This window comes from Meriones unguiculatus, chromosome 11 (assembly GCF_030254825.1).
Source record: "Meriones unguiculatus strain TT.TT164.6M chromosome 11, Bangor_MerUng_6.1, whole genome shotgun sequence".
NCBI lineage: Eukaryota > Metazoa > Chordata > Mammalia > Rodentia > Muridae > Meriones > Meriones unguiculatus.
In genome coordinates this window covers 76990121-77006958 of record NC_083359.1, presented here as the reverse complement: position 1 = coordinate 77006958, position 16838 = coordinate 76990121, and the positions used below count along the sequence as shown (strand labels likewise).

At 40.3% G+C, this 16838-nt stretch overlaps 1 protein-coding gene across 6 annotated transcripts in view; it reads right to left on the bottom strand.

Annotated features, from left to right (window-relative positions):
* Positions 1-16838, bottom strand: part of Acbd6 (acyl-CoA binding domain containing 6) — a 136082-nt gene that overhangs the window by 36873 nt on the left and 82371 nt on the right. The window contains exon 7 of one of the 6 annotated variants that reach the window (XR_009584595.1): positions 10974-11148. The exons of 3 other annotated variants lie outside the window; for them this stretch is intronic. Coding sequence is in view for 2 of the 3 variants with exons in the window: in XM_060364480.1 (XP_060220463.1) it covers positions 8509-8563 (55 nt within the window). In the remaining variant the exon portion in view is untranslated. Of the gene's footprint in view, positions 1-8508; positions 8564-10973; positions 11149-16838 lie in introns of all 6 variants that reach the window. 2 more of the 6 variants (XM_060364480.1, XM_060364481.1) reach the window with 2 other exon arrangements.

The window sequence follows — 16838 nt, the reverse complement described above, 5'->3', positions numbered from 1 at the left end:
CCCTACAATGTGGACACCAGAGGTCAATGCTGGGTGGCTTTCTCAATTGTTCTCTGCCTCATTTTTTTCAGACAGGATCTCTCACTGGCCCCAGAGCTCACAGATTTGGCTAGCCTGGCTGGCCAGTGGTCCAGGGATCAGCATATTTCTGCCTCTCCAGCATAAGGGTTACACACAGGCACAGGGTTACACACAGGCACCACCACTTTCATTCACAAGCTGGGGGTCCTAAGTCAGGTCCTCATGCTTGCATGGCAAGTACTTTACCAGCAGAGCCGTCTCTCTGGCCTGACTGCTCTTTTTTCTTAAGGATGTCAAATTCGTCATGACAGAACAAGAACTTTTTCACTTGACTTTGAAGTCATTTTCAACCTCCACTCCTTTAAAGACTTTCTTCTCTGCCTTCCTGATATGGAGGTTGGCTGAATTCTTCTGTATTGTCTCTTCTTTTTTCCACAGCAACAAACCCTGCAGTACCCAGGTTCTAACCTCCTCATGGACTAACTCCTGCAAGAGCACCGCTAAAACTTCATCTGGTTTCTTCCCTTTTGCAAGGATTTCCCTAATTATAAAATTTTCTACTTATAGTTTTGAAGTGTATTCTAATTGTCTTTTACTGCTTTTCTTAGCTTTGATTAGAATTTGGCATATCACTAAGATTAAGAATTCATGTAGAGGAAGTTTAGATCAGCTCAAATATAAGAATGTATTGTATGAGCAGCACAGGTTGTTTGTTTATCAGGTATTAGATTATTACGTAATTCCTATGGTCATGCTCTATAACAGCCATTATGCTAAAAGACATTTTCCAAAACTAACAATTATTGAGAAGAAAAAGATTATACTGTTTGGAAATAGACAAGGGAAAAAGCTCTATTAATGTCAATTTCAAAACCAAGCACAAAAAATAGATGGCATAAAAGAGCTTTAACTAGGGTAGCAGAGGAATGGAGCAGTAGGTAAAGGCACATGCAACCTGAGTTCAATCCTCAGGATCTACACGGTAGAAGGAGAAAATGGACTCCTGCCAGTTGTTCTCTGACCTCCACATGTAGCATGTATGAGTCCCAAGACATACACATAATAAATGCAATAAAAACTGTGAAAATCTTCACACTACCCAACATTCCATGTTATTTCTTGATTCAAACATGCTATTGTGAAAAAAGAAAAAACTTTACACTTGTATGTTATTTTACAGAATACTTTCATATATACCAACTTATTTTCAATTAGCATCCTGAAGTGGGCAGTTACTTATGGCTCCACTTTATGAATAAGGAAACTCAAATTTCAAAAGGTTAAATGACTTGTCTAAAACAATACAGTAAGCTGAAGTGTAGGACTGTAAGTTAAATGTGGGCTGTTGACACTATCGGTGTGTAACAGCCAGCGGCAGGCTATGAGGTATGTGTGCCTCACTCCTGCGTATAGAGCAGAAGAAAAAGCCATCACTGAATGTGGAGTATAAAACATTACTTACTGCTGTTTGGCACAAGACTTGGCAGCACAAGGGACCGGATGGTCTAGTGCCAGCACAGCGTGCTTCAAGATCCCCCACAGCTCTTGATTCTTTCAGACTGTGGGAACTCTTACATGTGGGGGAAGGTTTCAGAACCCTCAATAAAATCTTTGCTCTAGATGTGTGGCTAGATGTACGATTATCTGGCCGCACAGTATGATAAGCAAGTCCATCAATCATTATTAAAAGGGTGGCGGGGAGGGGGCACTACAGGATGGTTCATTGGTTAAGAGGGCCTGTTGCCTTCAGGAGGGATGTAATGCCCTCTTCTGAGAGGACCCACGCATATGTGGCATACATACAGAGAGAAATGTACATGAGTAAAAAATAAAAATAAATCTTAAGAAACTTGAAAGGCATATTGCTTTTAATAACCAGAGGGTTTCCAAATTCTGAGTCTGTAACTTCGTATTCCTATCAAGTAATAAAAACAGCACTTTGACATAAGCCATAACTTCAGTTAGCATTTTCAATAATTTTTGAAACTTTCATGCACCCTATTTTGATCATCTTCACCACCCACCCCTCTCCCAAGTCATCCTAGAACTACAATCCTAACCCCCCCGTTAGCTTTGTCATCATTGTCTTCTTCTCCCCTTCCTTCTTTTTAAGTAACCCACTAAATCTAATCTGTACTGCCCACATACTCATAGATGTGAGGGCATCCCCTGGAATGTGGACCCCCAGCCTCAGAAGCCATCGGCTGACAATAGCTCCTTAACTGGCAGTTGGGGCTTGTGAGCCTCTACCTGCTCCATGCTGGAAGACTGACTGACTTGCTCCTGTGCAGGCAGCCACAGCTGCTGTGTGCTCACAAATGCAGCCGTCTAGTCCAGAGGACACTAGAGGTCAGGTCCTCCCTCACCTCTGGCTCTTAGGATCTTTTTTTCCTTTTCTTTCAAGATGCTCCTCAAGCCCCAGGGTGTTTATCCTTCCTAAAAAGTCATGTTGTCATGAAAACCAAAACAAAAAAAGCAAAATAAAAACAAGTTTAATGCTAAATGCAAACCAATATCTGTTATGGTAGGAAAAATGCACTTCCTGTCTGTGGAAACCAGGTTAAAGACAGTCTTGGACAGTTGTCCTCTGAAACTAGCAGACTGCAGGCTTTATAAATACATACAGAAATAATTAAAATATAAGGGGTTTAGGGGGATTAATCTCCTTTGAATAATCTCTGCTGCAAAGCCTGTAAAGACACTGCTGGCACCAGGCCCACGGCAGACCAGCTGTCGGATATCAGAGCAGCAGAGATTAACTGCCACCACTCTGCACTGACCTCTGCAGCCTTCCTTGGACTCCATCTTCAGCACTCTGTATCGGAGGAAAAATTCAGCTTACAAATACCTGCTACGATGTGCAGATTATCATTTAACTTGATTTACCTCTCCTTAGCCAGGGGAAAAAAGAATGGGGAAGATGAGAAAGCTGGAGCTGGATGGAACTCACAAGATACAGGCCTGGAGAACTCCAGTGGCCTGTAAAAGGTTCCCCAGGAGTGGTGAGACCTCGACTCCACTCATTTAACCCATGGTGATTTCAAAGGCAACTTTAATTGTTTCCAAACTGGATTTTAAATGATGCAGAGAGTACTTTTATCCTCCAAAGCAGCACACAGGGTCACTCTTAGAAACAGCTTTGTTTGGCTTCAAAACTAGTCACAAACTCAACAACTACTTTTAGAAGGTGACAATGCCAATGAATCACCTTCTCAAGAGTACTTATAAGGTCTGGTTGTTTCTTCCAGGGAGAGAGGACTCTGGTCCTCCACCTCTGTCTACAGAATTCCATGGCTTTAGTCTGAGGATAATGTGAAATCAATGTATGTAAGACTCCACTTACACAACAACAGTGCTATGCAAGTATATTATTCTGTGAAAAGGATCTGCTAAGGTGTAATTTCTTGTAGTCATGGAAGAAAACAGAAGTGTGACATGGAATGCTGTGCCTCTCTCCAGAGCAGTTCAACATTGGAGGGACAAGAACAATGCATTCTTCCTCTGGCAGACAATGGAAACAGCTGCCAGACCCAGTTTTTTAAGAATTCCAAAGTTCTGAAAACTCTTTCAGTGTAGGTTTTCCTGCTATGACTTTTGGGTGAGTAAGCAAATCTCTATCACGTATCTTCTTGTCAAATATGGTTAAATTTGTCAGTTAATTATTCCACAAGTACTTTTTAGAGGTAGATGAACAAAACATACCCAGTCTCTAACTGCTGGCATTCAAGTAGACCACTACAGCAGTTCTGAGTGTTTGAAATAAACACTGCTAATAAAACTAGAGAAAGCAATAGTCTGTCTTCATGCTATTTCCCCCTTAACACTGGGTTTTAAGGGTTTGATTTAACTAAACTTTGCTGAGGGGAAAATATAGAGCCAAATGTAAAATAACTGCTGGCTCATGAAAGACACACTGCTATCCACAAGCATACTTTTTTCCCACATTAAGGCATGCTCAGACATAAAAGACTTTCAGAGTAATTAATCTGATTGCAAGTTTGCATGGTCTCAAGCCCAGCTGTTATTCAAGTATGAGTCCACGACAAGACTATTTGTATAAATATATACATATATTTATATAAATATATGTACTAATAATCAAAGATAGGCTATTAATTTGAGGAGTGGCAGGGACATGGGAGGAGGAGGAGGAGGGAGGAGAGGGAAGGGGGAAGTGATGTAATAATATTTTAATTATAAACCATACTTGTTAGAAATGAATTTTTGGGATTTCAACCCAGAAGTTTATAATTTTAATAAACATGCAACACGGTTTAATCGTTTAAAAACCTAAAGTTTAGGTCTTGCCTCTGCTCTGCTGAACCCAAGCCCTTGCTTCTGTGGCTAGTCCTGTGAGAAGCACTGTCCTTGGCTCTGTGAATCGCTACCATCTTTTCAACAACAGAAGCAAATATCAACCCAAGTGAAGCCATGAAAGTGAGCAAAGCGTTTCCGAAAATATTATTTTACATGATTTACTATATTCCTTAATTTAAGCATCCTCAACAGGATTTCTTTTATTTTTAAGTGAAAGGCTACAGATCGGAGCCCACTAGAGTCTATGCATCGCTTTATAGTTGTACGACATAAACTGACATTTATTGGAGCTTCACATAAGACTTTTCCATCAACGGATGTGTTGGGAGAGCAATAACCAAGTGTGCTGTGTTGAGCAAATACCTCTACATCAGGACACTTTTCAAAGCCATCAGGCAAAGGGGGTCAGCTGAATTTTTTTTTTAACTGCACAGTTAATGCTTTAAGAGTGTCTTGATGGAATCAAGGAAATTGGATTGTCCCCCCATTTGCTGGGCTAAAACAAGCCTTTTTTTATTTATCCCATTAGAGGGACACAAGAGAACCCTTTTAAATGTCACTAAAAATTTCCCTGCATTGCAAATCCCAGTCAAAAGGGTTTTAATTTTCTCCGAGAACTCGTAAGTAACGCAGTATGTCAAGGTTTAATAAATTGTAGGTGGGGCTAGTTTTCATTAGAAGAAACTTTCTCCTCCTTTGAAACAGGTGTTAATGCACACTTAGGTTTCTCCAAACAGGACACACATTCAAACAATTGAGAACACAGCTTCAGTTCAAATGACAGACATAGCATAGCGGAATCCATAAAAAAATCTCAAAATTTATGGTTACTTCTAACAACAACAACAACAACAACAAAAACGTTTTAAGGTAATACTGAAAACCACAGCTAGTGATTTTGTTAGTGAGGCTTCCTGCATAAAACCAGCCTCCAAGAACAGGCATTAGCTAGCCATCCAGAACAACAGAACACTCAGATCTGCGTATGCCCTGCTGGAAGGGACAGCTACATGCAGTGGGGTTCACGCAGAGATTTCAGCCTTCAGCCTCCCACAGGACGACCGGCTGATAAACATGTGGTTTTGATTTCATATGGACACATTTGCCCACAGAAGGAGCATGACCACAGAAGGAGCATTACCTTCTACAGTCATCTATTTATTTTGATTTATTGTCAAATAGCGTCACTAAACATTCTAGGACATTTGTTGTTATTGAAACAGTGTTACTCCACCATTTTCAATAAAACATCAAAAATATTCCCAGCTATAAAAAGATGGGAACTATAGCGAAAATACCAAAATGGAGAACTTTTAAAAATTACTTTTTTGTTTTTATGAGAGATATGGGGCTACTATGCTCAACAGGCACATTTTGACTACAAAAGTATCTTACTCTGGTCCCTCTCTTCCCACAGAGATGTAGGAGAAAGAAACCACACTGAAGATAAAATAAAACATATATAGTATTATGAAATATGAATATTTGAATTAGATTTCTACTTTTCACTATCTACCTCAAGTACATTTTCGGGCTGGAGAGATGATGGCTTAGAGGTCAAGGACATGCACTGCTCTTGCAGAGGACCTGAGTTCAGTCCTCAGTACCCATGGTTCTCAGTCACCTGTAACTCCAGCTCTAGGGGAATCTGATGCCCTCCTCTGTGGGCAACTATGCATGCACATACCTCCACGCAGACACATGTACATAAACATAACTAAAAATAAAGATAAAGCAACCCTGGCACTTACCTAGCAAAGGCAAGTCGCTGTCAATGAGTCTGAGGCCAGCCAAGGTTACACAGCAAGACCCTGTCTCAACAACAAAATAATAATAAATTTAAATCTTAAAATGCATTTTAAAATGCATTTGGCTTAGATACAGGCTGGACAGTATGAGACGCACCAGTGAGATGTTCTGTGGGGAAATCCTTTAGGTGGCTGCGGCCGTTTCCCAGCCTGTGCTTTGTTTGTTTAAACAGGGTAACTGATAGATGGCTCAGAACTCAACAACATTCTGTCACCCTGCTATGGCTACAAGTGTCCACCACCACCATGGTTTCTTGGTTGTTTTGACCACAGATGTACTGGAAGGAGACAAAGTACCGGCTGACAAGGAGGTAAGGAAGCATGTTGGGAAATGATGACCCTGTGGTCAAGTACAATGTACAGTTTAGAAGCTCTAGATGAGACGGAGTTGTGAAGACAATCAAGGCCTTTCAAATGTGTCAACATCAGTAAAAAGCATCAGCTTTAAAAAGAAAGTGATAAGCAACTCAGAGGAAAAGAAGTTGAACATGGAAATAAGAGGGCACGTTAAAAAGATTTTATATGGCCCATGGTAGTTCAGTAACCAATTGGTTTCCCATAGTAAGGGGAACAAGCACTATTTCTAACAGGAACTCAATGGCAGGCTCTTTGACCTCCCCCCACACACACAAGGGAGGAGCAGTCCTGTTAGGCCACAGAGGAGGACTTTGCAGCCAGTCCTGAAGATACCTGATAAAACAGGGTCAGATGAAAGGGGAGGAGGTCCTCCCCTATTGGTGGACTTGGAAAGGGGCAGGAAGGAGATGAGGGAGGGTGGGTGGGGTTGGGGAGGGAAAGAGGGAGCGGTTTACAGCTGGGATACAGAGTAAACAAAATGTAACTAATAAGAAAAATTTAAAAAAAAAATAATTTTATAGCCAGGTGTGGTAGTCCTCTAGAGGCAGAGGCAGAGTCTCTGAGGTCGGTCAGCCTGGTCTACACAGGAAGTTCCAGGCCAGCAAGAGCTAGCACCTCCAAATATGTAAACCTACTGAAACTGTTTGCAAAAACTCTACTTGCATGTCTTGTTTTGTTCTGTTTTCATTTGGTGTGCACAGCTTTCCTTATATTCTTCTATGGTTAAAGACGGTTGCAGCAGGACAGCAGTAAAGATTAAACAAGACTGGTCAAAAGGTGGTTGTTAAAACTAGATGAGGATTATATAGGTGTTCAAGTACAGCGGTCTCACCTCTTTTTTGTACACTGCTGAAGCTTTTATAATTAAAAAGGATTGTAAACATCTGCTGTGAAGAAAACTCGTTTGCACAAACCTAGTCTTGACAGAGTTATGTGGAACGGTAAGTGTCAATCTCTGTGAGTTGATGGTATAAATGATGATCCTGTATTCTCTTCAGTCATCAGACAAAATGAAGGTCATGTTAAAGTTTCAGCACGGCAAGTTCCTTCATTTTTTAATTCTTTATTCTGTTTCACATAATGTCAGAAGTTGACTCAGAAGTGGGATGGGGAAAAGGAAGTTGGCAAGGCAAAGACAAAGAGGTGGTGGTTTGGTGCTTGAAGAGGGAGGGGGAGTGAAAGGACAAAGTGGTGAGTCTAATCAAATCACTCTAAAAAGCTGCAGCCCTCTCAGAGCTAACCTTGCCAATCACAGCAAGCAGGAGCGGGAGACATGCTGTGCACATTAAACCTTGTGCGTGCCCTTGAACCCATGTATAATCCCTCCCACGGCAGCCTGGGAAGGCTCTGTAATGCTCACCCTTAGAAAGAACCTTGAATTCCATTAGAAAGCTCCTCTGGAAGGAGAAGCCCTCGAGTGGCATCTTGAACCACATAGACAGCTCATATCCTTTCCTGAATTAGAAGTGAGCTCATGGGATTAAGTCTGCAAGTCCCAGAAGATTAAAACATATGACCACACTGACAAACCATTACACCAATAAGAATACAAGATGTGTCCGGATCTGCATTTTCCTAACCTTTTAAAGTTTTGTGTTTTTTTTAAAGATGGCAAATTGTTGCAATAGAGCTACAATAAAGGCTATCTACAAAGCCTACAATAAAACGCTATAGCTGGTTGAGCTGAAATCAGACTAACATGATATATCTGTACAATCTTTTGTTGTAAAGACATTCAAAACCATTTACTGAGATAACTAAGGACATTTCTTCATAAGCAAACTTTAAAAAAGACCAAGTGTAAAGGCAGAAATCTTGCCCTCACACTCCACCCATTCATTGCTTCTACAGTTTTACTGTTATTATATAAGGTACCAATGCAAAGACACTTTATATAATAGACAGTGTGAGTATCTTAAAATATATGTTTAAGAGAGGACATGGATTCAGTGTGCAAGTGGAACGGTGAAAATGACTAGGAATGATTAGGAAGAAAATGACTTACTGTTTTCAGATATCAAAATGGCTGTCACATGAGAGGGGTAGATATGGCTTGTCTTCTTATTTGAACCCACGCGCACACATGAATTAGATCCAGCATACAGAGAAAAAAAAAAAAACTGTAACAATTACAATTTCTAGAAGGGCATAGGCTATCTTGTAAGTTAAAAAGAAATGCTCAGCCCGACCTAAGCACCTGTGGTTGTTAAGCAGCGGAATGTCTGAACTAGGTCAAGATGTTGAACCAGGCAATAGCGGCACATTTCTCTCTACCTTTAGGATTCCCTATTATCATTTATTCAAGCAGCAGACTAGAAATCGAAAGCCAAGTATCTGAACTGCAAGCCTGTTCCTATTAAACACAGGTTACTAGGCCCTTCAGTGCCACCAAGCAGAAAACATTAGAGTGAGGTCATCTGCTCTGAGGTGAGAAGGGCACTGTGCAAGAGCCGCAGCACTCGAACCTGCCAACAGAGGGCGGCAGCAGCTGAGCTCTAGCTGACGGGTGCCGGAATTTAAGGTTTTAAGAGAGGCAAAACCTCTCCACTTCTTTTTCATAAGATTCCATAAGATTCCATGCACTCCGCCCACAGTTGGTCATAAGTCTCATCGTCTGCTTTGATAGTCTGCAGGACAGAGGCTTTCAGAGGCCCTCTGTGGCAGGTTCCTAACTTGTTTCCTGTTTTCTTCTTCTGATGTCCTTCCTCTTTACCTTTCGGGATGGGGATTGTGCATTTTAGTCAGAGTCCTCTCTCTTGATTAGTTTCTTTAGATGTGCAGATTTTAGTAGGTTTATCCTATATTATATGTCTATATGAGTGAGCATATACCGTGTGTGTCTCTGTTTCTGAGACAGTTCACGCAGAATGATCCTTTCCAGTTCCCGGAGGACAGGAACTCCACAAGGAGAGCAACAGAACCAGAAAATTTGAACACAGGGGTCTTCTCAGAGACTCATACTCCAACCAAGTACCATGCATGGAGATAACCTAGAACCCCTGCACAGATGTAGCCCATGGCAGTTTGGTGTCCAAGTGGGTTCCACAGTAGTGGGAAGAGGGACTGCCTCTGACATAAACTGATTGGCCTGCTCTTTGATCACCTCCCCCTGAGGGGGGAGCAACCTTACCAGGCCACAGAAGATGACAATGCAGCCACTCCTGATGAGATCTGATAGACTAAGATCAGGAAAAAGGAGAGGTGGACCTCCCCTATCAGTGGACTTGGGGAGGGGAATAGGTGAAGAAGGGGGAGGGAAAGTGGGATTAGGAGGGGGAGGGAGGGGCTTATGTGAACAAACTGTAATTAATAAAAAAAATTAAAAAAAAGAGGCAAAACCTGTACTTGTACAATTAACTGGTAGTTAATTACAAAAAAACTGTACATAACAGATATATCAACCAAGAAGACATCACCCATGTGACCATAAACTACATCTCAATTGTTTTTCTCTTTATCTTTATTCACTTTACATCCTCCTTATAGCCTCCTTCTCTTCCAGTCCCACCCTCCCTCCCCTTTTCTCAAAAGAGGGGAGCTCCCTTTCCCATCCACTCCAGCTCATCAAGTTGCATCAGACCTGCTGGGGGAGTGATCAAAAAGCTGGCAAGTGAGTCCATGTCCAAGTGAGTCCCCAATTTCTACCTCCCTTACTAGGGAACCCATACAAAGCCTAAGCTGTCCATCTGCTACATTTTTGTAGGGGGCCTAGGTCCAGTTCATGCATGGTCTTTGGTTGATGCTTCAGTCTCAGCAAAGCCCTCTGGACCCTGGTTAGTTGGCTCTGTTGTTCTTATGGAGCTCCTGTCACCTCCAGGTCCTTTTCTCTTTCTTCCCACTTTTTCACAAAACTCCCTACACATCGCCCAATGTTTGGCTTTGAGTCTTGACATCTGTTTTGAGTTGCTGCTAGGTAAAGCCTCTCAGAGGACATCTCTGTCAGGCTCCTGTCTGCAAGCTTAGAAGAGCATCTTTCATAGTGTCAAGGGTTGACATTCTGCAACAGGGTGGGTCTTTGGTTGGGCATTCCCTCAATCTCTGCTCTATCTTTTCTATCTTTATCCCTGCACATCTTGTAGGTAGGGTACATTTTGGGAGTAGATCGGTGTTCCCTTCCCTCTTATGGCCCATGCCTATAATCCCAGCACTCTGGAAGGCAGAGGTAGGAAGATCACTGTGAGTTCGAGGCCAGCCTGGTCTACAAAGTGAATCCAGGACAGCCACGGCTACACAGAGAAACCCTGTCTCGAAACAATACTTGAAAAAAAAGGCAAGTAACAGCTACATGAAATATATCAGTCCATTTTCAAGAGCAATAAATCACTCTAAAAATAGGTGCTGCAGTATTATACATTCACTGAAAAGTATGAATGAATAGTTGGTCATGGTGGTAAAAAACAAACAAACAAAAAAACAACATGTATCTGGCACTGAGGAGTCGACTTAGTGGGTAAAATGTAAAATGCTTGCCATGGAAGTAGATGGACTTGAGTTTGGATCCTCAGGACCATGTACAGCTGGATAGAGTAGCATGTATTGGAAACTCCAGTATTTTGGAAACTCCTGAAGTGAGATGGGAGTCAGAGAGAGTCCCTGGAAGCTCACTAGCCAGCCAGGCTGTCCACACAGCAGAGAACAAGAGACCCTGTTTCAAAGAGGAAGGAGAAAACCGACACTCAGGGTTGTCCTGTGACCTTCACATACACACACCTTAGTACATGTCTTTACTGACACACACACACATGCACACGTGTGCACACACATACACCAGAGACTTAAGAAAAAGAGAATAGGTCTAATTTATTTTTTAAAAAAGTCTTTAGCATTTGCTGTTCAAGAATGGCTCCTATATGTGCTATAACATATTTGTTTGGACCCATTACATTTAAACCAGCCTCTATAAAACTATTAAGGATATTAACCATATGTGCGAAGGAAGTCATGAAAGATGGTAATATCATAAGGTCAAGTATTTCTAATTGAAATTTTTTACTTTCTGGGACTGAGAGAGTTCAGTTGATAAAGCATCTGCCAGGCAAGCATGAGGATACCTGAAGCTCCTGGCTGGCAAGCCTAACCAAATTGATAAGCGTCAGGCTCAGTGAAAGCTGCCTGAAAAAAAATGAAGATGTGGAGAGTAATCAAGGAAGCACACTCGCTGCTGATCCAGGCCTCCACACAGGCGTGAGCACATACCACTCACACATCACATCCCAAAGACAGATACACAAGTAAAACATAAAAGCAAATTGTTTCCCTTTCCCCAAAATTCTAAAACAAATAATTTATCATTTCTTTGATGTACTCTTATTTCAACTCTAAAATTTTATTCTTTGCTTACACTAAACATACTAAGTGGCTATGTCCACTAATATACTAGGCATTAAGAACAGGAAAAATATCAATTCCCAATCTCAATGAAGACAGAACCTAATGATGGGACAAAATAGACAACATCACAAGACAGGACAGATCCCATCACAGATTTTAAAAAGCTTTTTGCAGGAACACCAAAAAGGAGGCCTTAGAATAAATGGATTTGAAGCTGGATGGTGCAGAAGCTCCGTGTGCAAAGCACACATAATACTGCCATGAAGTTATAAAGTTATCTGGCATGTCTATAAATTCTCCAGGGAGCTCATGATCCTCTTAATTCTTCTGATTAAGACTTTTTCTATTATGCTTTCTCAAATTTTTAAGATATTTAGACTCAGCCTATATTTGTCTTTCACAAACCCATGAAAAATAAATTCTACCACTGTTCTTCTAACTTGGCATAAGAGGAGTTATTGTTTCATTTTTATCTTTGTGTACATGTGAGCCTATAAAACATATGTAGGTCTCAATGTAAATAAAGAACAGTAACTGCTTAAAGAGAAAATACGCTGGAAAAAGTAACCTGAGACCACACTGCCCTGGTAGTTTATTCTGAGTAAAGATATCTTCCTTAGGAAGCCCTTTCTTTGCTTTGAGAAACTCACTGAGAAGTCACTGCAGATCATTTGACACTAGAGACACATCTGAACTTTGACCATGAAGCTCTATACTCTATAAAGCCAACAACTGCTGATCTCAAGACCTACTTTTTTCCCACAGTCAGATGGTAGTTGAATCTCAGTGGCAACAATATTAAATGATGAGTGGGACATCAAAATGTTTAATAACTAAATACCTGTAATACTTATAACTATGGATAAAAGAACATCAAGCTTTAGATAATTTAGGAATTAAATATTATTAACAACATGAGACAAAGGGAAACCTTGCCTTATAACATTCATATCAGCCTAAAGATTTTATTGTACATGCTATGCTCCCTGAGCTATTATTTAAAAATTATTTTGAGTTGTAGTTACTTTGTTTATTTGTTTGTTTTTCTGAAGCAGAGTTACTCTGTGTAGCCTTGGCTGTCCTGGACTCACTTTGTAGACCAAACTGGCTTTAAACTCACAGAGATCTGCCTGTTTCTGCCTCCCTGAGTGCTGGGATTACAGGCGTATGCCACCATGCCTGGTTGTATTTACTTTTATTGTATGCACATGTGTGTTCTTGTTGCATATATGTCCTTCCATCATGTATGTGTAGTGCCCATGGAAGCTAGAAGAGCATCAGTGCTCCTGGATCTGGAGTTACAGCTAATTGTGAAACACCATAGGGATGCTGGGAATTGATCCCAGGTCCACTGGAAAAGCGGTCAGTATTTAAACTGCTGAGCCATCACTCCATCCTCAGAGCTGTTTTTTTATGGGGGAAAAAGAAAAAAAAATATATATATATATATATTTATAACAAGTAGAGACTTGTTATTCAGATTTAATAACTTTCCATGTTTTTCTTTTTGTTTTGTCTAATAAGGAAATTATAGACATTATTACCTCATTTCTAAATATATCAGTACCAGCCTAAAAACAAAAATATTAACTCTAGGTAACTATAATGCCATTATCACATCTAAAAGAGTTAACACCAACCCATACAAACTAATACTGTCTTTTTGAATTTTACAATTATGTATAAACAAAGAGAACATAGTTCATTATGTTTCTGCTTGAAAACAATTCTACATATTCTTTTGAATAGGGGCTGGAAGTATGGCTAGGTGGTTAAGAGCATTTCCTGCTCTTCCAGAGGATTCAAGTTTGGCTCCTAGCACTCATATAGGGAAGCTCACAACTGCCTGTAACTCCAGCTCCAGGGGTCTGACACCCTCTTCTCATCTCTGAGGGCACCTGCACACATACATTACACACATGAACACACACACACCTTTAAAAAAACTAATCAACTTTCAGTATTTGGAGAAAGGAACAGAATGAGTGGTGGAAATGGGAAAAAGTAATAAGGAGAACAGATTTGGTATTAATGTAGGAAACTGCTAAAATGAAATGCGTTACTCTGTATAGAGAATACACACTGAAAACAAAATTAATCAACATTGTGTATCCTTTCTTTGGTCTTACCAGCAATGTGATTGAAATACTCTGCCATTTAAGGAAACATATCTTTAGGAAATGTTCACTTGATGATAACAAGCCTTATGGAAGTTCATGCAAACTGCTTCCATATGACTTCCCAGAGTTCTTGAGAGAATTACTTCTTTCCAAGTGTCATGGCTATGGACTGAACATCACCAAGAACCATGGCATGCTCAAGACTTTGCCCTTAACAGAACCAAGACCTCTGGCCAGTGTCAGATAATCTGTCACTATAAGCGACTTGTATCCAAGCCAGATATTTATTGCTATTGATCTGCCTGGTCCCAGCAAAAGACTTTTGTTCTCCCAGACCGGGACTTTGACCTCAATTAAGTTATGAATTTCAATCCGATAGACTGCTCCACTTACCCTACTGCTCTCTGACTGGATTAATTAGAATTAGCTAGGCCGAGAGCCACCCGAAGCTCCTCATAGATCGTGTTATTTAATAATAAATAAAGGAATAGCAGCAATGCACAAAAAGTATTTTGAAAGATTGTTCATTTAGGAATAACCTGCCAATATCAATTCCTCTGACTCTGATTACCTCATTTATTTTTATTTCGCTTTCTTTAGTGTAAGTTTGTCTTTTCTTTCAGTTTCTAACAGGTTCTTTGGGCAGGGAATTCCAAGTACTTGTTATGTTAGCACTCAGGGATACTTCAGAGTTTTACCAGACAATAATTCACCAAAACAATGATTTACATAAATAAAGAAGAAAGAAAAAACACCTATAAGAGCATCAAGAAATGAGCCCCTCCATCATCTCAGGAAAAGAACACAAGCCATTAGTTAAATGCAGTTTTCCTATATAGCTAGCTAGTTAGAGCATGAAAAGTAGACAGATATGATACCCAATATCATACCAGCAATATCCAAGCTTAAAAACAATAAAAATGTACAAATATATTTATTTTTCATTCCTAACCTAGTGGGACAGATAGCAAGCTGGCCAATGAAAATTCTAAAACATGCTGATAACAACAATCAGTGGGTCAAAAAACTGTTTTAACTTTATGACTTAACCCTTCTACATAAAAATTTATTTGAATATATAAAGAATATTACATAAGAATGTTAATATTTTGGTATAGATTTTTGGTATTTAGTACTTAGACTGACCAATTTTTTAATAAAATTTATTTTTAATTTTTATTTTTATTAATTACACTTTATTCACTTTGTATCCCCCCATAAGCTTCTCCCTCCTTCCCTCCCGATCCTACCCTCCCATCCCCTTCTTCACGCATGCCCCTCCCCAAGTCCACTGATATGGGAGGTCCTCCTCTCCTTTCTTCTGAATTTAGTCTATCAGATCTCATCAGGAGTGGCTGCATTGTCATCTTCTGTGGCCTGGTAAGGCTGCTCCCCCCTCAGGGGGAGGTGATCAAAGAGCAGGCCAATCAGTTTATGTCAGAGGCAGTCCCTCTTCCCATTACTATGGAACCCACTTGGACACTAAACTGCCATGGGCTACATCTGTGCAGGGGTTCTAGGTTATCTCCATGCATGGTACTTGGAGTATGAGTCTCTGGGAAGACCCCTGTGTTCAAATTTCTGGTTCTGTTGCTCTCCTTGTGGAGTTCCTGTCCTCTCCAGATCTTACTATTTCCCACTTCTTACATAAGATTCCAATTGCCCAGCAGTTGGCCATAAGTCTCAGCATCTGCTTTGATAGACTGACCAATTTTTGTAAAGTATAAAAAGAATCTTAAAAGCATATAACAATCAATTGATAATTTTGATGTAGTAAAGGCTCATCTACATCTTTGATTCTTGAAATACTGATTTTTTTTATTGGCTCTAAGAAACATACAGAAAAGAATCAGCTTAAGTGAAATAGTTTTTTTTTTTTAAATCAGACATGTATTTCATGTGTGTTGCATGTATGGGCATCACGTGCATGCCTGCTGCCTGAGGAGGACAGGAGAGAGCGCTGGAGCCCCTGGAACTAGATTACAGATAGTTGTGAGTCATTATGTGGAGGCTGAGAACTAAACCTGGGTCCTCTGCAGGATCAACAAGTGTTCTTAACTGCTGAGCCATCTCTCTAGCCTCTAATTTATTCATTATTTTAAAGACAGGGTCTTACTATGTAGTCCTGGCTGGCCTGAAACTCAGAGGTAGACCAGGCTGGCCTTAAACTTACAAAGATCCATCTGCCTCTGCCTCCTGGGTGCTAGGATTCAAGGTGAGTTCCAGGTCAGCCAGAGCTACACAGAGAAACACTACCTCAAAAAACTTAAAAAAAAAAAAAAAAAAAAAAAAAAGGAAAGAAAAAGACAACCCCCCCCAAAGGAAGACATATCCTTAATATAAAAAGGCAAACCATGCTATACTCAATCAATGCCTCATGAAACCTTTAAAAACAGAATTGTTCTTATCAAATGATTCTGTAGAAAGGAAATTGGCATGCACAAAGTGATGCCTGTAACAGAAAATAAAAGAGCTAGTTTTATAGGTGTAGCTCTTGGATTTAAAGGGGCCCCTGCCCATCCACCCCCAACTTCACTGCACACCTTTGTGGGGTCTGCAGAGTACATAAAACGCTCATTTTAGAGAAGAGTTTTACACATTCTCATGGAAGGGTGCTATGTTCAAATACTAGCAAACATTTCTTAACATCCAAAATATCTTGGCAATCTAGGAAGACAGTAAAATTCATATGAGGACTGACTGAACAGGAAATACTAGTAGAAATCGTTAGGAAATAATTTGCTGGGGAAAGCTATTTCCACAGAGCTCCACCCCCAGGAAAAAAAACCAAGTGATAAAACATACAGGGTTTTGGCACTAAACATCTGTTTTCACACCTGGCTTTCACTAACTTGCAATGTTCTTAATGGAATAATAGCAATTC